Source organism: Schistocerca gregaria, chromosome 7 (genome assembly GCF_023897955.1).
Source record: "Schistocerca gregaria isolate iqSchGreg1 chromosome 7, iqSchGreg1.2, whole genome shotgun sequence".
In the NCBI taxonomy this organism is placed as follows: domain Eukaryota; kingdom Metazoa; phylum Arthropoda; class Insecta; order Orthoptera; family Acrididae; genus Schistocerca; species Schistocerca gregaria.
In genome coordinates this window covers 378,654,712-378,676,609 of record NC_064926.1, presented here as the reverse complement: position 1 = coordinate 378,676,609, position 21,898 = coordinate 378,654,712, and the positions used below count along the sequence as shown (strand labels likewise).

The following is a 21,898-nucleotide window of genomic DNA, read 5'->3' as shown; positions in this document are numbered from 1 at the left end:
AGCTTATAGGTGACAGCATAGGTGGGGTTGGTGGGATCACTCATGGCAAAATTTCTGCAGTAGTGGGAGTTAGAGCTGACCTTTTTTAGACTGAAGTCAGCTGATAGGTATTCCTGCTTAAGGGAAGTCTCTCTAACAAAGGAACTACTTTTAACAAAGCTTAGGTATCCGAGTAATGAGGGAATTAGTATGTTTCATCAAAACATACAAGGTATTAGAGATAAAGTTAGTGAATTGCTTATAGATGTTGACTCTGAAATTATTGGTATATCTGAACACTTCTTAAATAAGGAGATAATTCAGAGGCTTCCTTTACCGGGATACAGGTTGGCTGGCAGCTTTTGGAGGAGCTCTTTGCGGTGTGAGGGAGTAACCATGTGTGTGAAAAACGGCATCCCATTTGAGTCAATTGATGTTTCGAAGTACTGCACTGAAAATGTATTTGAATGTTGTGAAGGTGTGGTTAAATTTAATGGAGCTAAACTTCTAACTGTTGTTATTTGTAGATCCCCAGACTCCGATTTCACAACATTTTTGCTAAAGCTAGAGGAGGTACTTGGTTCACTTTATAGGAAATACAAAAAGTTAGTTATATGTGGTGACTTCAATATTAATTGTATAAGTGATTGTGCAAGGAAGAGGATGCTGGTAGACCTCCTTAATTCATATAATCTTATGCAAACCGTATTCTTTCCAACGAGAGTGCAAGGGAACAGTAGAACAACCGTAGACAACATTTTTGTTCATTCCTCATTACTAGAAGGGCATTATGTTAGCAAAAAGGTGAATGGCCTTTCAGATCATGATGCACAAATTTTAGCTCTAAAAGATTTTTGTGCTGCAACACGTGTTAATTATACTCATCAGCTGTTTAGGAAAGCTGATCCAGTTGCTGTAGAGACCTTTGTAAATCTTATCAAGGAAGAAGAGTGGAAAGATGTTTATAGCACTGATACAGTAGACGATAAATATAATGCTTTTCTCAAGACTTTTCTTGTGCTCTTTGAAAGTTGCTTTACGTTAGAACGTTCAAAGCAGGGTACTAGGACAAACAGGCAGCCTGGGTGGCTGACTAGATGGAGAAGAATATCTTGTAGAACAAAGTGGCAATTATCTCAAAACGTTAGAAATAGTCAGAATATAAACGCAGCAGCCCATTACAAACAGTATTGTAAGGTGCTTCAAACTGTTATTAGGAAGGCAAAAAGTATGTGGTATGCAGATAGAATAGCTAAGTCTCAGGATAAAATTAAAACCATATAGTCAGTCGTAAAGGAAGTGGCTGGTCTGCAGAGACAGGTCGAGGATATGAAATCAGTGCGTAGTGGGAATGTCCGTGTTACTGATAAGTCGCATACATGTACAGTATTTAATAATCACTTTCTGATATATAGCAGGTGAACTAAATGGAAAACTAGTCCCAACAGGGAATCATATAGCGCTCTTAGAAAAAAGTGTTCCGAGACTGTTACCTGAAATGTTCCTCCATGATACTGACAACAGGGAGATTGAGTTAATAATTAAATCACTAAAGACCAAGAACTCTCATGGATATGACGGGGTATCTAGCAGAATACTGAAGTATTGTTCTATGTATGTTAGCCCAGTACTTAGCCATATCTGTAACTTTTCCTTTAGGAGTGGTCGGTTTCCTGACCGATTAAAGTACTCGGTAGTGAAGCCACTTTATAAAAAGGGAGACAGGGATAATATTGACAATTATAGACCTATTTCTATGCCATCGGTGTTTGCTAAAGTTATCGAGAAGGTTGTATATACAAGGTTACTGGAGCACTTAAATTCACGTAATTTGCTGTCAAATGTTCAGTTTGGTTTTAGAAATGGTTTAACAACTGAAAATGCTATATTCTCTTTTCTCTGTGAGGTTTTGGACGGATTAAATAAAAGGTTGCGGACGCTAGGTGTTTTCTTTGATTTAACGAAGGCTTTTGACTGTGTTGACCACAAAATATTACTGCAGAAGTTGGACCATTATGGAGTAAGGGGAATAGCTTACAATTGGTTCGCCTCTTACTTTAAGAACAGAAAGCAGAAGGTAATTCTCCGCAATATTGAGAGTGGTAGTGATGTTCAGTCCCAATGGGGCACTGTTAAGTGGGGCGTTCCCCAAGGGTCGGTGCTGGGGCCACTGCTGTTTCTTACTTATATAAATGATATGCCTTCTAGTATTACAGGTGATTCAAAAATATTTCTGTTTGCTGATGACACCGGTTTGGTAGTGAAGGATCTTGTGTGTAATAATGAAATAGTGTCAAATAATATAGTTCATGAATTAAGTTCGTGGCTTGTGGAAAATAATTTGATGCTAAATCACAGTAAGACTCAGTTTTTACAGTTTCTAACTCACAATTCAACAAGAACCGATACTGTGATCGGACAGAATGGGCATATTATAAGCGAGACGGAACAGTTCAAGTTCCTAGGCGTTCGGATAGATAGTAAGGTGTTGTGGAAAGCCTATGTCCAGGATGTTGTTCAGAAACTAAATGCTGCTTTATTTACCATTAGAACGGTATCTGAAATAAGTGACACTTCAACACGAAAAGTAGTCTACTTCGCATATTTTCATACGCTTATGCGTATGGTATTATTTTTTGGGGTAATTCTTCTGATTCAAAAAGGGTATTTTTGGCTCAAAAACGGGCTGTTCGAGCTATATGCGGTGTAAGTTCGAGAACCTCTTGTCGACCCCTATTCAACAGTCTTGGAATTTTGACATTGCCCTCACAGTATATATTTTCTTTAATGTCGTTTGTTGTTAGCAGTATTAGCCTATTCCCAAGAGTTAGCAGCTTTCACTAAGTTAATACTAGGCAGAAATCCAATCTGCATGTGGAATGCATTTCCTTGACTCTTGTGCAGAAAGTAGTGCAGTATTCTGCTGCATCCATTTTCAATGAGCTACCACAAGAACTCAAAAATCTTAGCAGTATCCCAAACTCTTTTAAGTACAAACTGAAGAGTTTCCTCATGGCTCACTCCTTCTATTCTGTCGAGGAGCTCCTGGAAGAGCTAAAAAATTAAGCAAATTCCTGTGTTACATTGTTGATTTTCTTTATTTAAACTTCCGACTTGTCACCTGAATATGTTTTTTTATATTTCATTTTATCTGTTTCTAATATCGTGTTATAATTTCATATATTGACTCGTTCCATGACTATTGAGACTTCTCCTTAATTTGGTCCCAGGGAACAATAAATAAATAAATAAATAAAATAAATAAACTCAGACGCAAGAATAACTATCCATAACACTGCAAAATACTCCTGCCCTGCTCCCGAAGGTGAAGTCTGGACCCGTTTCGTCCCTCAACCAGGGTGGTCAGAGAAGTTGACCAGACTAGAAAAGATGATGTCGCTGCCACCACAGAATAGCAAAGCACACGGGTCACCCTCTTATAAATATTAGTCCTGTTCTGGTGGAGGAGTAACTACGTTTACAGCAATCCATTCTGGCGATTGGACCTATGACGGTCTATTTCCAGCACATCTAGCTGTCTGAAATCTCTGTTGGAATAGCAAGTGCTACCTTGGGTACACAGCTGCCGTAATAGAAGCTGGGGTATTCAGCTCCGCCTTCTGAGCCAAGAAATGGGGAGTTGTGGGTGCTGTCAGACAGTGGCCCTTCTGATGGCCTAAGCACTGGGTCTAGGGAGCAGACCATCATCCGCTATCGCGGTGTCGTACCCCTGCTGCCGCCCTCCTTGTTCTTGTAGGCAGACTTCGATGCCGCTGGAATTTCTCCCACTGGGAAGTCACAGTGTAACACAGCGCGACTATAAGCACTGAAGAGTTGGTAGGAGCCTGGTGGGGAGACGTCTGTGGTGTGACTGAGCGTGCCCTGGTTACCCACTTCCTCAAACTGCTAGCAACTGTGGGGAGCGCGGACGACAACTCCATTACGGCCTGGCCTGCGAATCCACGGCGTTGCTGGGCACTGGTCCCCACTGGTCCCTCTCCCACCGCGGCAGAGAGAGCGCGTTGCGCACTGGCGTCAGTATTTTCAGGCGTGGCGTGTGCCATCTGCACCCCGCCGCCATTTATAGCCGTCGTCACACGGACCGTGCATCCGAACGTTGAGCGTGCCGAGTTTCTGACATCATAGCGTGGAATAGCACGTTCGGGAGTCTTTCCGAACGTGCAGAGCGATATCTAGCATGTCAGATATTCTGAGCGTGCGTCTGAACGTTGACCAATCAGATGGCACAACACCACCTACGTCACATGCACGCCATCTCATCTACATCTACGTCTACATGATTACTCTGCAATTCACATTTAAGCGCTTGGCAGAGGGTTCATCGAACCACAATCGTACTATCTCTCTACCATTCCAATCCCGTACAGAGCGCGGGAAAAACGAACACCTACTAAACCTTTCCGTTCGAGCTCTGATTTCTCTTATTTTATTTTGATGATCATTCCTACCTATGTAGGTTGGGCTCAACAAAATATTTTCGCATTCGGAAGAGAAAGGTGGTGACTGAAATTTCGTAAATAGGTCTCGCCGCGACGAAAAACGTCTTTGCTTTAATGACTTCCATCCCAACTCGCGTATCATATCTGCCACACTTTCTCTCCTATTACTTGATAATACAAAACGAGCTGCCCTTTTTTGCACCCTTTCTATGTCCTCTGTCAATCCCACGTGGTAAGGATCCCACACCGCGCAGCAATAATATAACAGAGGACGAACGAGTGTAGTGTAAGCTGTCTCTTTAGTGGACTTGTTGCATCTTCTAAGTGTCCTGCCAATGAAACCCAACCTTTGGCTCGCCTTCCCCACAATATTATCTCTGTAGTCTTTCCAACTGAAGTTGTTCGTAATTTTAACACCCAGCTACTTAGTTGAATTGACAGCCTTGAGAATTGTACTATTTATCGAGTAAACGAATTCCAACGGATTTCTTTTGGAGTTCATGTAGATAACATCACACTTTTCGTTATTTAGCGCCAACTGCCACCTGCCACACCATACAGCAATCTTTTCTAAATCGCTTTGCAACTGATACTGGTCTTCGGATGACCTTACTAGACGGTAAATTACAGCATCATCTGCGAACAACCTAAGAGAACTGCTCAGATTGTCACCCAGGCCATTTATATAGATCAGGCACAGCAGAGGTCCCAGAACGCTTCCCTGGAGAACACCTGATATCACTTCAGTTTTACTCGATGATTTGCCGTCTACTACTACGAACTGCGACCTTCCTGACAGGGAATTACGAATCCAGTCGCACAACTGAGACGATACCCCATAGGCCAGGGGCTTGATTAGAGGTCGCTTGTGAGGAACGGTGTCAAAAGCTTTCCGGAAATCCAGAAATACGGAATCAACTTGAGATCCCCTGTCGATTCCCTGTCCCTTCAGCATAGAGCAGTGAGTTTCCATATTGGCATTCAGTTCAAGCCTAGACGTATATATGTACACTCCTGGAAATGGAAAAAAGAACACATTGACACCGGTGTGTCAGACCCACCATACTTGCTCCGGACACTGCGAGAGGGCTGTACAAGCAATGATCACACGCACGGCACAGCGGACACACCAGGAACCGCGGTGTTGGCCGTCGAATGGCGCTAGCTGCGCAGCATTTGTGCACCGCCGCCGTCAGTGTCAGCCAGTTTGCCGTGGCATACGGAGCTCCATCGCAGTCTTTAACACTGGTAGCATGCCGCGACAGCGTGGACGTGAACCGTATGTGCAGTTGACGGACTTTGAGCGAGGGCGTATAGTGGGCATGCGGGAGGCCGGGTGGACGTACCGCCGAATTGCTCAACACGTGGGGCGTGAGGTCTCCACAGTACATCGATGTTGTCGACAGTGGTCGGCGGAAGGTGCACGTGTCCGTCGACCTGGGACCGGACCGCAGCGACGCACGGATGCACGCCAAGACCGTAGTATCCTACGCAGTGCCGTAGGGACCGCACTGCCACTTCCCAGCAAATTAGGGACACTGTTGCTCCTGGGGTATCGGCGAGGACCATTCGCAACCGTCTCCATGAAGCTGGGCTACGGTCCCGCACGCCGTTAGGCCGTCTTCCGCTCACGCCCTAACATCGAGCAGCCCGCCTGCAGTGGTGTCGCGACAGGCGTGAATGGAGGGACGAATGGAGACGTGTCGTCTTCAGCGATGAGAGTCGCTTCTGCCTTGGTGCCAATGATGGTCGTATGCGTGTTTGGCGCCGTGCAGGTGAGCGCCACAATCAGGACTGCATACGACCGAGGCACACAGGGCCAACACCCGGCATCATGGTGTGGGGAGCGATCTCCTACACTGGCCGTACACCTCTGGTGATCGTCGAGGGGACACTGAATAGTGCACGGTACATCCAAACCATCATCGAACCCATCGTTCTACCATTCCTAGACCGGCAAGGGAACTTGCTGTTCCAACAGGACAATGCACGTCCGCATGTATCCCGTGCCATCCAACGTGCTCTAGAAGGTGTAAGTCAACTACCCTGGCCAGCAAGATCTCCGGATCTGTCCCCCATTTAGCATGTTTGGGACTGGATGAAGCGTCGTCTCACGCGGTCTGCACGTCCAGCACGAACACTGGTCCAACTGAGGCGCCAGGTGGAAATGGCATGGTAAGCCGTTCCACAGGACTACATCCAGCATCTCTACGATCGTCTCCATGGGAGAATAGCAGCCTGCATTGCTGCGAAAGGTGGATATACACTGTACTAGTGCCGACATTGTGCATGCTCTGTTGCCTGTGTCTATGTGCCTGTGGTTCTTTCAGTGTGATCATGTGATGCATCTGACCCCAGGAATGTGTCAATAAAGTTTCCCCTTCCTGCGAGAATGAATTCACGGTGTTCTTATTTCAATTTCCAGGAGTGTAGTTTCTGAGCACCAGCAAATTGAGAATTAGTCGAAAATCCTTTGTTAACTGCTTGGTTCGTTGCAATAAAATAATGAGAGACATCATATTCGTGGCAAAAGAATTATTGTAACTTGCGTACTATGAGAGTATGTCATTTGAAGGTAGCGACACACTGAGAATCCATCAGAAGCACATTGTTCTTGGTACAATTTGTTATAATTAAATTTCAGTTAGTAACATAGCTACAATTAAAGCATTTAGTAAGTGGCAACATATTAGAATTGGTCATAAATGAATTGGTGTCACTTTAGCGTAGGGAGTAGCTATCTGCTGATGGTTCACGTCTCGCAGTGTCTAAATATCTTTTTCCTAACATTCGCGTAATAATAGGTTCTGAAGCTTTATTATTAGTTTAAGTAATACTACAATATTTGATGTTATGTAAATATAAGTTCACCTTTTTTTTGAAGAGTGAGTTTGTTCGATTGGCTTAACGTACAGGTAAGCTTGCGCTACTTGTATAAAATGATGTTGACATGGTGTCTGTTCTTTCGGACGTGATAAGTATAAGGGTGGTTCATTGATAGTGACTGGGCCAAATATCTCGTGAAATAAGCGTCAAACGAAAAAAACTACAAAGTTCGAAACTTGGCTAGCTTGAAGGGGGAAACCACAGGTGCTACGGTTGGCCCGCTAGATGGCGCTGCTATAGGTCAGACGGATATCAGCGGTTATTTTTTTAAAGAGGAGCTCCCATTTTTATAAGATATTCGTGTAGTACGTAAAGAAATATGAATGTTTTAGTTGAACCACTTTTTTGCTTTGCGATAGATGGCGGTATCAGGGATTTTTCCTGTCTCGAAATGACAGGATGTTGTTGTGTCGTCTTCATCATCATCATTCATCCCTCTTACGGTCGGAGGAAGGCAACGACAAACCACCTCCACTAGGACCTTGCCTAGTACGGCGGTGCGGGTCTGCCACATCGTCCCCTACGCTCCTCGGAGTATGGGACCCCATCATCATCTTCCTTTAAGTGGTCACTGCACCTCCCCTCCCACGCTCCTCTACCTACGTGGCCTGATGTGTCGTCTTACAATGTAAATATTGGTTCTTAAGAAAAAAATTGATGAACACATACCCAGATGTTGATCTCGACAACCTACCACCATCATCTGATGTAGCGTCCTATGTCACGAGCGTTACAAAACAGTTCAGTATCAAACGCCACACTAATTTATTTTTAAATGATGATATTGATATGTCAGTATCAAAACCTGCTTATTGCCAAGCATGTTGTGATGTAGTCTTGTACTTCGGAGCAGAAAGTTGAATAAATAGCACGTAGCAAAGTATGATGACGAAAGACGATCGCGTGACTTTACTTTTGATTTTTCCCACTTTAGTCTTCCAAGATCAGCGATTCTTCTCATTAAGCGCTTATATTACCCAAAGAAGTACATATAATTAAGTTGGAAATATTTTGTTATCTTCGATGTGTTTTTGGTCCTATTATATCGATATTTTGTTTCTTTGCATTGTCGAAGTTCATCTCTTAGACATTGAATAGGTGATAATTGATATGTCTCTCGTAATTAGACCCCCCAGTTTGTAAAGTTCCCTTGCTTCCCTTTGTATTAACGTTTACTGATATCGGATACGAGAATGGTACGCTTTGCAGAAAGAATGCGCTTCATTGATAAATAAACCTGACCATATTGCCAAACACGAACTTGTGACCCTTTTACGTTGGGTATTTTAAGTTCCTCACTTTAAGTGGAAAAATGTCACTTTGACTAAAGAGTATCAGTACAATTTACATTACTTCGTTTTATTGACCTTTGGCGTGATACTGTCTAGGATCAACTGCACTTGTAATATCAGCTAAGATTATTCTATTCTTAAGCTGAATTTTCTAATGCACGAAATCAGTAACGAATCAGCAAGGATAGTGTTACACTGAATGGGGCAGAATAGATCGCAGAATAAGCGTCTGAAGCTACTACACTGTTGTTGTTATTTTGTAACATTCCCATTACAGATAAACTGAAGGAATTCTGCTAACTTAGAACAAAATATCATATTACTCACGAACCAAAGAGGACTTAGAAAGCAGAGTAGCTTATTCAAAAAAGGCATTCCTGGCCAAAAGAAGTCTACTAGTATCAAATAGTGGCCTTAATTTAAGGAAGAAATAGCTGAGAGTCTGCGGTTGGAGAAAGCATTGTATGGTAGTGAAACATGGACTGTGAGAAAACCGGAACAGTAGAGAATCGAAGCGATTTAGATGTGGTGCTACAGAGCAATGTTGAAAATTAAGTGGACTGATAAGGTAAGGAATGAGGAGATTCGCCGCAGAATTGGTACAGAGAGAAACATTGGAACACATTGACAAGAAGATGGAACAAGCTGTAGGACCCGTTTTTAAAAATTAAGAATTAACTTGAGAGCTACTTGGGTGAGCTGTGGAGGATAAAAACTGTATGGGAAGTCTGAGATTTGAATAACTCTAGCACATACTTAAGGGCTTTGTGCGCAAGCGCTGCCATAAGCTGTAGTGACTGGCTTAGGAGAGGGATTCGTGGCGCGCTTCATCAAACCAGTCCGAAGACTGATCATAAAAAAATAAAAAAATAAAAAAAAATGCTATTACTAGTACCGGTTACTGCAAGCGTCAGATGACCACCACACTTGGGAATGTGGAACGAGGTCGCAGATTTGAAATTATATCTACAGTCCCACATTGTACATTATTTTTCATTTGCAGCCAGTGAATTAATTTTGAAACGTGCAATCTGTTCACGAATGGAGGTGCTTCCAGGAGGCACAAGATGATTTATGAAAACAGTAAACAGTACATTACACAACTTAAATTGCAATGAAGTCCTTTGTTTTGAGGTAGTACTGGTTTTTCGACTCAGTGGTTGGATTTACCACTTCTCTGAAAACAAGCAAGAATACGTAAGAGTACGAGGAGTGGAATCTCTTCTGAACAGCAAGTTGCAAGGCATCCGAGATATGCTCAATAATGTTCATGTCTAGGGACTCTGGTGGCCAGCGGAAGTGTTTAAACTCAGAAGACTGCTCGTGGAGCCACTCTGTAGCAATTCTGGACGTGTAGGGTGTCGCGTTGTTCTGCCGGAATTGCCCAAATCCGTTGGAATGCACAACTGTATCAAAGTACTGGCAGTAAGGAAATTCATGTAGAGCAAAGATGGACGGTTCAGTTACGGTGTCCGCTGGATACGGCGGAAAAAAATTCAATGGAGGTGCTTCCAGGAGGCGCAAGATGATATATCAAAACAGTAAACAGTACATTGCACAACTTAAATTGTAATGAAGTCCTTTGTTTCGAGGTAGCACACGTTTTTCAACTCAGTGGCTGGATTTACCACTTCTCTGAAAACAAGCAAATTGCTACAGAGCATTTTCCTTCTGTGTTGAGTGGAAAAGCTGTCGACAATCTGAAGACTGATTTGAAAACCACAGGTCGCTGCTCGGCACGTCCTCCGCGCTTTGAAGTGACTCACTCATTCAGTTATAGGGGCAAGTGCAGCGTCAGTGGATTTCGAACCAGAGTAATGAGAATTGTAATCGTGTTTCGCGGATCAAAGCGAGGCTGTTTTACACTGAAGAGCCAAAGAAATTGGTACACATTCCTAATATCATGTAGGCCCTCCGCGAGCACGCAAAAGGGCCGCAACATGACATGGCATGGATTCGACTAATGTCTGAAGTATTGCTGGAGGGAATTGATACCATGAATCCTGCAGGGCTGTTCACAAATACGTAAGAGTACGAGTGGTGGAGATCTCTTCTGAACAGCAAGTTGAAAGGCATCCCAGATATGCTCAATCATGTTCATGTCTGGGGAGTTTGGTGGCCGGTGGAAAGGTTTAAACTCAGAAGACTGAACCTGGAGCCACTCTGTAGCAATGCTGAACGTGTAGGGTGTCACATTGTCCTGCTGGAATTGCTCAAATCCGTCGGAATGCACAATGTACATGAATGGATGCAGGCGATCAGACAGTACGCTTACGTACGCGCCACCAGTCAGATTCGTATCTAGACGTATCAGGGGTTCATATCACTTCAACTGCACAAGCCGAACACCGTTACAGCGTCTCCACCACCTTGAACAGCCCCTGCTGACATGCAGGTTCCACGGATTTATGAAGTTGTCTCCATATACGTACACGTCCATCCGCTCGATACAATCTGAAACGAGACTCGTCCGACCAGGAAACATGTTTCCAGTCATCAACAGTCCAATGTCGGTGTTGCTGGGCCCAGGAGAGGCGTAAAGCTTGGTGTCGTGCAGTGATCAGGGGTACACGAGTGGGCCTTCGGCTCCGAAAGCCCTTATCGCTGATGTTCAGTTGAATGGTTAGCACGCTGACACTTGTTGATGGCCAAGCATTAATACCTGCAGCAATTTGCGAAAGGGTTGTACTTCTGTCACGTTGAACGATTCTCTTCAGTCTTGCAGGATCTTTTTCCGGCCGTAGCGATGACGGAGATTTGATGTTTCACCGGATTCCTGATATTCACGGTACACTCGTGAAATGGTCGTACGAGAAAATTCTCACTTCATCACTATCTCATAGTTCGTGCGCCGTCTATAACATCACGTTCAAACTGAGTTAAATCTAGGTAACCTGCCGCTGTAGCAACAGTAATCGATCTAACAACTGCGCCAGTCACTTGTCTAGTATAGGCGTTGCCCTGTTTACATAAGTCTGTATTTGAATACGCATGGCTATACGAGATTCTTTGGCGATTCAATGTATGCGTGCAGAATTAGATTCGGAGACTGTGACACTGGAAGCTGTGTTTTACTGTATGGGAATTCAAATGAAGACGCGAGGGGTAAAGACGGTATAAAGTGTAGACTGGCAATACCAAGAAAAGCTCTTCTAAAAAAGAAATTGTTACCATCACATGTAAATTTTCCTAATGTTCTGCAAAATGTTATTTATTTTATCACGAACCAGTTTGCATGATCCTACACTATAAACAGGTAGTCTGTAAAAAAATAAATAGTATTTTGCATCAGGGAATATTATTTTTGTATTATTATAACAAGCACCAACGTAACATTCAGTTAAATTTACGTGTAGCCCTCTATAGAAGTGAAATTGTGTGTAAATGGACAAACAAGGTTTGCGGTGTTGCAGAATAATGATGTAGGACAGATGGGTACGTCGCATAATTAATTAAGATGTACTGAATATTATCGTGGAGAAAAGAGTTTAATGTTGTAACTCTACTGAAAGGATGGATAGAGACATAGAGGAGGTAGGGCTAAAAGTAGCCACGGGTGACCAAGACTGGAATACAGCAAACAAGTTGAAATACATGTCGGTTGTCGCAGTTATGCAGAGATGAAGAGGCGGGACAGGCTAACGTGGAGAGCTACACCAAAAAGTCGTTGCACCGACGACTTAAAAAATCTGTACCTCGACATTGACTGAACCTTAGACCGTAGCTCTTTCCCCTTGTTCCCGTGGCTTCTTATTGTCACGAGAAAAAATTGTTTGTCATTCTGTAATGTTCAGCATATCTAAACTAACAGTTCTCGCTCGGTAATGCCCATAGTAGCGTTAGGCACAATGGAGCTGCAGTTTCGCCCCACAAGTTTCTCATAGCGCTATTTTCGTTCTTACAGCTATGTTGATTAGGTATTCAGTGTTTACAGCCTGAAGATAATGAGATAATGATGCCTATAGTCGGTACGTCTCTGCATTGCGTTTTCTATGCACCTAGTAGCGTCTTTCAGAGGAACTGCACAACCTTGTAAGTTCAACTGCTTACATTTTAACCCTGCAGTGAAGGCCCTTTAAATGTAATGTAATTTCCACGTTCCTTTCGTGGTATAACAGTTTTACAAACAGGAACGCAGTGTAACCAGAAAACGGGTGATACGACGTTTAACGCTCTTCCATACTGCTGCGGAAAATGACGAAGTTCTTCTGTATAAATCCAAAACAGATTTGGATGTGAAACTTGCTTCACATTTTCTGTAAAAAATGGCCTTAATTATTCGTTAAACAAGTACCATAGTACCAACCATAACATGAACAGATTTCCAATAGGAAAATGTAACAGAAATAAACAAAAAATTTATTCCCTAATATTTTTTTCGATGTGTGGAATAGCCCTTGTACGTACTCTATTTTGTCAATGGACTACACCCTTTTCTTACTCTTTGGTGCTGTGATATGATACTGTGGCGCAGGGTTTTCAGTGTGTACAAGGAATGCAGATATGATAATGCAAACATACAAACAAATTAAGTAGGCTTCTTACGAGATGAAAATTAAAATCCTTATGATTACCGGTCGTAGTGATATGATTACCTGTCTTTAATTAATCCCTCTGTATTACAACAATCGATGAAACACCTTCTCGGAGATACAAGTGTAGCGCTTGATGTCATAACCGTGCCAGTGTCTCACTACTGTTGCGAAATAACGCTCTTGGGATTTCACAATGTCAAATATAATGGCTTACGGAAGCCGAAGATTTCTAATGTCAGGCCGACTGATAATGTTATCTCAGTCTCAGCATTGTTGAATTATGGAATGACGTGATAGCTCTTCAGCTGCACTTCAGTGGGATAATTCGCCATAACAAAATAAATGAAATAGCAGTAACGCAACCAAATGAAGCTTTTTTATATGAGAAAAAGTGCCAGCACAGCTATAACCTTCAAATGTCGTTATACTGTCACACGACTAGTTTCGGCACCGCATCACCGCCATCCTCAGGTCGCACCACTGACAAAAGAGTATTTGATTTCCTTGGCGCATTTAGTGTGGGATCCTTGTTACTAGCACACGTGAGCTGGCTTTCGCCAGGAGTTTGTACTCGACCCCGTGTTGCCTCCACTGTCTTTTTACTTTGAGCAATAGTTAAAAATAGGGCCTAAAGGACCCTTCGAGACGTACCTCGACGCTGAAGATAAAATCTGAAACAGTTTTTTTAAGTGAACGAGTGAGTATAAAACTGCAAAAATCAGTACGCCGTAAACCATGCTTACATAGAAAATAGCAGGCTTCAGAGTAATCTCTAATGTCGATTAGAATTGCTAAATATCAAAGTGGAGTTCGGAAAATCAATTTTTATAAATATCTCTGAGTAGAATATTCTCTAAATATCTACTGATTGTAAAATTTACACAGTAATATCAGAAAAAGAATTTAAATTGAAAAACAAAATCATTTTAAAAAATAAAAATAAAAACTGAACTAGCATGAAAGTTAGTAAGTGGGACTCAATGCCTGAAGGTGGTTTGGAAGAACGAAGGAAAGACGTCCAGAAATATGCGAGTATTAAAAAAAATCACATGAGACTAAACACCAATTTTTCGAAAATAGAAAGCACGTGACAAAGTTAACCAGACAAAGAAGGTGAAAACACACGAACTAACAACTGGACTCTATTGGAAAGAGCTTCAAATTGTACGACCGACATGACTTAAACAGGAGTGCATAGAAAAGATCTGGTAATGCATAGCACGCATCCAATGGTTTAGAAAACAGAATTGTAAAATTGCTCTGACAAATCACGGCAGCTCCAGAGATACATCTCTGTACTACGAGTAAACCGTCCACTACCATCTTCAAGGTTTCTCACGGAGAGAATCTTAGCCAACTCTCTCCTGCAAGTTGCAAGTGTATAGTAATACCACTGCCCACTCCTCATGTCGATAACGTGGAAACGTAAATGTAATTATTGCAAAGAGGAGTAACAAGAAGAAACAGGAGCAGTGAAGGAATAACAGACGGAATGTATAAAATGATATCAGGTTTCTGTATGAGCAGAGATGTCTACAATTAAAAAATATATCTGCAAACGTAAGGATCAGACATTACACGTCAGTGGTAATGTATGCGGCCGAAAAGATAATACTGGAAAGATATGGTGTGTAACAACTAGGAAAAGAAGAGAGAGAAATACTGAAGAAAGTGCTGGGCCCTATGGAGAGACGGATTGGATCTAGGACAGAGCTTTACTTGATTATGGGGACAGTATGACAGTATCAGGAGAAATCTGACTGTAAAGAGCAAGGTTTGCGGAATATTTGATGAGGATGAATGTAGACACAGTGACGAAAAGACTATTGGATGCAATGGGGAGGGCTGTAGGAAAAACAGAAACCAAGTGAGTTACCGATCTCTGAAAGTACTAGTCTGAACTGAGGACTAAGGAGGAAGGAAAAGAAAATTGGAGAAGCGAGTACCGACCAATATGCCAGAGATCAACGATGAGAAAGGATACAAGGGTCACCAATAGAACAGAAAAGAGACGTGGATGCTGAAGATCTCGGCAAAAGAGTGGGAGAGAAGAAGAAAAATGACTAAGAGGTTCTGCGAGGACAAGAGGAAAATGCAATCCATGAAAAGGTTACCCACGGTTCTACAGATTCCGTAAAAAAAGGAGGAGTAACTGTTATAGAAGGTAGTGAGTGCCAAAACGTGCTAGAGGTGTTAACGACTTGAGCGTCGTGATCGTTTGGCACTTCCAAATGGTCACAGTCATGTTGAAGGACATTATTTTGAGTTATAGGGTATATTCGATCTGTCTGGAGTAAGTTTGTAAACATTTGTTTTAATGTTATTGACTTTCGAACACATACGTCGAGTTGTGGAGATTAACAATCATTCGTGACGAGACTGTTTTCGGGAGACGTGAGCAAGTGTGCGCTTAATGCCTTAGTGCTATGTATCAGTGAAGGAGAAATTAGATGATAATATTTCATGATTTATGAACATTTATTTCGTTAATGGTGTAGTGAAGTTTATATTCAAATACGTCATTAAGTGGAAGTGTGTATCATGCAACTATTTTGACTGTACATGCCAGACGAAAAATGCTTTCACATCTGTCAGGCGAGATGAACAATGGATACCAATTATCATTAGAACACGGTAATACGTGTCAATCCACTGCTAGACTGGCACGACTTATATATCATTCATGATTGATAAAGGTATTACTATTTGAACTCCATTCCTATCAATTATTAAAACGGTTAAATGTTTGCAATAAGTAATGTGACTGATGGGCAGGATTGTGTCATTTACTTTAATGTAAACTCTTGTCTTTCCTACTGGCTGTTTTTCATGTGCTATTTTCCGTATTTCAGCTGGGTCCATGATAAACCAGGGTAGGAAAAGAGACCGAGGCCAGTGACTTAATGTCATCGGGCCCCTCTGGGAGTTTGGGTTTGGTTTTCGGAGAAGAAACAGAATGGGGTGTGGCGAAGTGTCTGCTATTGGCAGGTACACGCAGCAATCACAGACATTGCTTGGGCTGGGAATATGGTTGCTGCATTCTGGCAGTTTTTCACATTATACGCTCTGTGCAGTAGGGGGTCCAGGGATACATTCACAGAAGTTATATAATGCAGCGTAACAAAACCTGCCCTCTCGCAGAATCTCAGGTTCTACAAGCAGTGCCATTCAGCCAGAACACATTTCAAAGGAACTTTGTTTTGAGCTGACAGGAGAAGTCAGTAACATTTATGGATCTCTGCTTTCCGCCAGAAGTGATGACACTGCATCTTGGACGGTAATTACTTTCTCTTTGTAAAGCGATGGGCCGACTTACCAGCGCTACCTTATGCGAGGTGAAGAATGACCTGTCTAAAAAGTTGTAAGAGAGCTCCTCATTGCTTAATCTTCATAAACTCAGGAGGAGGCACAAAATGATGTATTTGGACTGGGAACATGTGAGAGATGTACAGAAGGGTTGCTCTAGTAATTGGCAATTGACGTGTTGCACTCTGCAGCAGATCTTGGCGCTCACAACATTCCACACTACTGAGTACAGAATACGGTGAGAACCTGTCACTTGAGTGAGCATGGGACGAGAATTACCAAGAGCTGGTAGGCATATTGTTTGGATCGATTATGTTCCACGAAACTGATGTCTTTCTTGAGTGACTAAAGGCTCATTCATCACTCGATCGGAGATGTTATTTGCATGTTGTAGTTTTCCATTCTTCTTAGGGATTCTGGCGATCACTGTGATATCACCGTGGATTTCTCTTCCCGTAACTCATTCGTAGACCACAGTTTTATACCATTTATCTAAACTATCCAAGCTTTTCCGAGACATCCAAGTCTTAGATTAGTGCTATCCCTGCCGATTTTCGAATTCTATCAGTTTCTTCAGATTGGATAGCTCCTGTAATGATTTCTTATTCTTCAAGGAAACTTAATAATAGCTAGGAATTAATGTGGACCATTGTTTCATTTCAAAGATGATCACCCTGTTTATCTTTTGTGAGGTGCAACCCCCATGTCTCATCTTTACTAGAGCCTGTCGTTCAAGTTTTCCATTATGCGACACCTTTTATTAAATGCATATGAGCCCATGGAAAGCGATTGGACCATGAGGCACTCCAGCCGATAGAGATAAAAAAAATGTTTCAAATGGCTCTGAGCTCTATGGGACTTAACATCGGAGGTCTTCAGTCCCATAGAACTTAGAACTACTTAAACCTAAGTAACCTAAGGACATCAGACACATCCAAGCCCGAGGCAGGATTCGAACCTGCGACCGTAGCAGTCGCGCGGTTCCGGACTGAAGCGCCTAGAACTGCTCGGCCACCGCGGCCGGCGATACAGATCATTCTGATATCAAATGTTTATGTCAAAAGTTCAGATATACTTTCACAATTGAATCAACTGTTACTAACTTACGAATAAAGGGTGAGCAGTGCAGTCCGCATTTATATATGTTATTTCTGTTTTCAGTAAAGAAGAACTTTATTATACCTACGTGTGAATGTCGTTTTACTGATCTCGTAAACAAAATTAAGTACACGGATGCACTGGAACACCCGAACAAGATCGCAGGGCTAATGATATAGCGACAATCTCATAGGTTGATATATGGACAACGGTCACAAACGCCGGCCAGAGTAGCCGAGCGGTTCTAGGCGCTTCAGTCTGGAACCGCACGACCGCTACAGGTGCAGGTTCGAATCCTGCCTCGGGCATGGATGTGTGTGTCGTCCTTAGGTTTAAGTAGTTCTAAGATCTAGGGGACTGATGACCCCAGCTGTTAAGTCCCATAGAGCTCAGAGCCATTTCAACAGTCACAAACAACATTATATAGTGTGTGTGTGTGTGTGTGTGTGTGTGTGTGTGTGTGTGTGTGTGTGTGCGTGCCTTCTTCCGTGCACACATATGTATGCACGGGTAACTATCTAACTTCTGTTGGGTCACTTTCAGAGCTCTATACAATGCATTCTCAACTTGTTTACTTCAAAGAGTACAAGCACAGAGCTAATATGACATCGGAAAATATCAAGCTGGCTTCTGTCCGGAGTGCTCTTGTGTGGTACAGATCTGCAGTGTGAAAGTATCACTGATATAATAAGAATCATCCGTTGGTTTCGAAGTATTTACCAACAGTGCTGCTAGCGCAGTAACTGTGCGTAGGAGTTAAAAAGAATGGCGTAGAATTGTAGAGCAGCTCCTCATAAGCGTCACATTTTTGCAATGAATGCTAATCGATGCTGAAGGTAGTGTGAAGAGCGAGTGTACTGTGCAGTGGATGACTGCAAAGGAGTGACCTATAGTGATGAATCACGCCGTGCCCTGTGGCAATCCGATGGAAGGAAGGGTTTGGGTTCGGCGAATGCCTGGGGAACATCACCTGTCATGATCTGCAGCGTCAAGATTGTAGTACTGGATGAGGTGATGTTACGGTCTGGAGATGTTTTTCGCGCTAAATTTTATGGTCCCCTTATGGCGCTTATGAAAAGTCTAAACTCGGAAAACTATGATCACATTGTACAACATTGCGTGCTACATACTGTACGGAAACAGTTCGGAGACAATTATTCTTTGTATTAGCATCAAAGCGCACCTTATCATAAGCCAGCATCTCTAAGGCAATGGTCTGTAGACAGTAACATTCCTCAAACGGATTAGCCTGTCCAGAGTCCCGACCTGAACAAAACGGAACACCTTCGGGATGGTTTAGAACGTCGACTTCGCTCCAAACCCCAGTGTCCAACATAAAAACGTTTTCTGATTTGCGCTTTTGAGGAGGAATGGGCTAGCATTCCTCCACAGGTATTCAGACATCACACTGAATGTGTCCCCCAGCAGAGTTCAAGCCGTGCTAAAGGCGAAAAGATGGACACACTCCATATTAACGTTCACTAATAAGTGTCCGGATACTTTTGACCAGGTAGTGAACATTACTACCACCGCCTACATTAGACTTAATCAGGATGATGAGAAACTCAAAACTGAATGCCAGGCAAAGAGAGTTCTTATCACTGTAGCTATTTTCAGTTCTTTAAACTGTGAAAACGAAGAAGCAAAAAGTATTAATGTAACGTACCTGAAAGACTTTCGTTTTGCTTATGACACTGTGCTGTTTGCCTCTAGTGCAGATACATTACAAGCAATAAATGGACATCTCAATGGAGCAAATTTCAAAGCAATCTTCAGAAAACGATTACAACAAAACTAAAATAATCTATAACTAACATTTTCAAAAGCATGGAGACCAAACAACAATGATGTTACAGGACTGTGACTTTTTTGTTTTATTTAGGCTAGTTGAAGATCATATGTCAGTGGACAGCAGTAGATATAAAAGGATTAAAAGTCGGTTACGATGCTTGTGGTAAACAAAAGAGGATTTCCAAAACAACGCTTCCGACAGGTCTGAAAAGGAAAGTTTACAATTACTGTGTATCTCCAGTTGTGGCAGCAGGAAATGGAAGTCAAAAATAGAGCTAGTCACCGAGCAATAGAGAGATGCACAAGTTGGGAACTGCCACGAGAGACGAGAAAAGAAAGAAATGAATCAGGGGGCAGATTGGAGAGGAAGACAAAACTATGACGAAATCAGGACCTGTGGAATGTGTAGCAGGCCAATGTGTGGAGAATTTATCACGGAATTTCTTTGCTGTATTCCATGAAATAAGAAAAGCGGCACCGTACGACGACAAATGTTTGACGGACGGACGGCACTTCGCTTCCGCAGCGATCGATGGCTGACTGGAACGTGGGGAGTCAGGAACGCATTAGCACCATCACTGAATAGAGAGACAGCCACGCCGACGCCCGACATCGCATCCAGGGCCTCCCCTTGCCTTTTCGGCACTCCTTATACATAACTGATAAAACATCAACATCCAATCAAGCATTTCCAACTTTTAAAATGTCACATAACGGACAAAGTCTGAGAAAAAATAGGACACTTCACTGTAAGTCTTGCACTGCCGAATGCACGCCGAGTATTTACCGCAAGCAAACAAGAAAAATAAATGGGTACTATGATGCAAGTAAAGAACAAGGGCAACTGCAGCAACAAATGACATACACTTTTAAACACAGACACAAGTCGTTCTCTCATACTGGAGTACAAATCGTTTCCTCTGAATTGTGCATGGATGTCCTGTTTAAGAGACTTACTGGAATCTTTGCGGCCCATGTTGGAGGAAGATACGCCACCAGATATCACACTACGCGCTGTGTCAACTATGTGAGCGTTGTGCGTAGAGTGCCTTTCAATTTATTTGCCTTTTATATCTTATCAGCACGTAATCAATCTAGAGCTGTCAAATTCCTACCTTACCTCAACAGCAGAATCTGTGTATGAAAATCATTGCAAACAGCTGAAATATTAAACATTATTGGCCTTCATGATTACCTGTCAGTATCTAATCACTATGACACATTGCTGCGTTGTGTTGTGTGGGACTTGCTGCCTACAGTTACCTTGTCTTACATGTAAATTATACTACGTGTCCTGTGTAAGGTCGGCTTTTTTTTAGTCAGTAGTCGTTTGAGTGGTAGATATCCCTATTCCGTACTATTCTTATTACCTATTCTTCATCTATAGCATCCTCATTAATCTGTTTAATTTATTATGTTATCTTTGTCTAGCTCTAGAAGTTTCCCCTCTATTGATACTTCCACCTCAAAGTTCACTGCGTCTGGATGCATTTGAAGATGTCGTACCAAGCCGAACATTTTTCGGGAGTGAGTTCTGAAAAGGCTATAGCTTCATTTTTTCTTTCCAAACATCTCTGTTCAGCACTTTCTCTGTGACTTAATTTTTAACATCCTTCTGTAGCTGTGCTCCAGACATATGCATGCATAGACTTCCTTCCATAGTCCATGACCATATTTGAAACTGGTAGGGTTTAATACTGTAGACGAATGAAGCTTTGTTTTCTTTGTCCATATCACTCTGGTTCTGATAACATTCTTGATGTGGAAATCTTGTGTCAGTTGGCTAACTAGTTCTGAGAATTATGTGACCTCTTCTAACCTATCCTTCTACAGTTCTATTATTTTTCGTCACTATTTTTATTTTTCTCGTACACTACGGAAATGGAAGTAGTTCCAAGGCGAAGCACCAGCCCATCATTTATCAAACTTTGCGAATGTATTCGTCACGTCGTGTAATAAGTAATTAAATGCCGGCCAGTGTGACCGAGCGGTTCTAGGCGCTTCAGTCTGCAACCGCGCTACCGCTACGGTCGCAGGCTCAAATCCTGCCTCTGGCATGGATGTGTGTGATGTCCTTAGGTTAGTTAGGTTTAAGTAGTTCTCAGTTCTAGGGGATTGATGATGACCTCAGATGTTAAGTCCCATAGTGCTCAGAGCCATTTGAACCAAGTAATTAAACTTTCATTCCATTCAGAACTGATACCCATCATCAACATCAGATTGAGGTGTGACGTCCACAGCACAAATACACTCTTGAATGTGAGGAGTCCTAGTCGTACTAATGGACAAAAACTTAAGCACGCCCAAGTCTGTCGTGGAAGAACTGTGCACAAAAAGCCCAGAGAAACACGTAAGTTATATACATATTTATTCAGCACCAAGTTATCAACAAATAACAGTCTAGACAGTTTACAAAATTTTCAAATGACAGTGACCTTAGGGCAACGAACGTCATCGCCTCCCAACAAACAGCCCCAACGGCCATGCTGACACACATACATTAAAAAATTACAAAATGTACACGCGCAAAAATTCATTCAATATAATTAAA

The 21,898-nt window shown here is 42.4% G+C and overlaps 1 protein-coding gene across 1 annotated transcript in view; it reads right to left on the bottom strand.

The window, feature by feature from the left end:
- The window catches only part of LOC126281963 (sialin-like), a 106,065-nt gene extending 85,682 nt beyond the window's left edge, over positions 1–20,383 (bottom strand). The window contains exon 1 of the mRNA XM_049981336.1: positions 20,305–20,383. Coding sequence (XP_049837293.1) covers positions 20,305–20,323 — 19 coding nt within the window. The 5' untranslated portion in view covers positions 20,324–20,383. The remainder of the gene's footprint in view (positions 1–20,304) is intronic.
- Between the last annotated feature and the right edge of the window lie 1,515 nt (positions 20,384–21,898).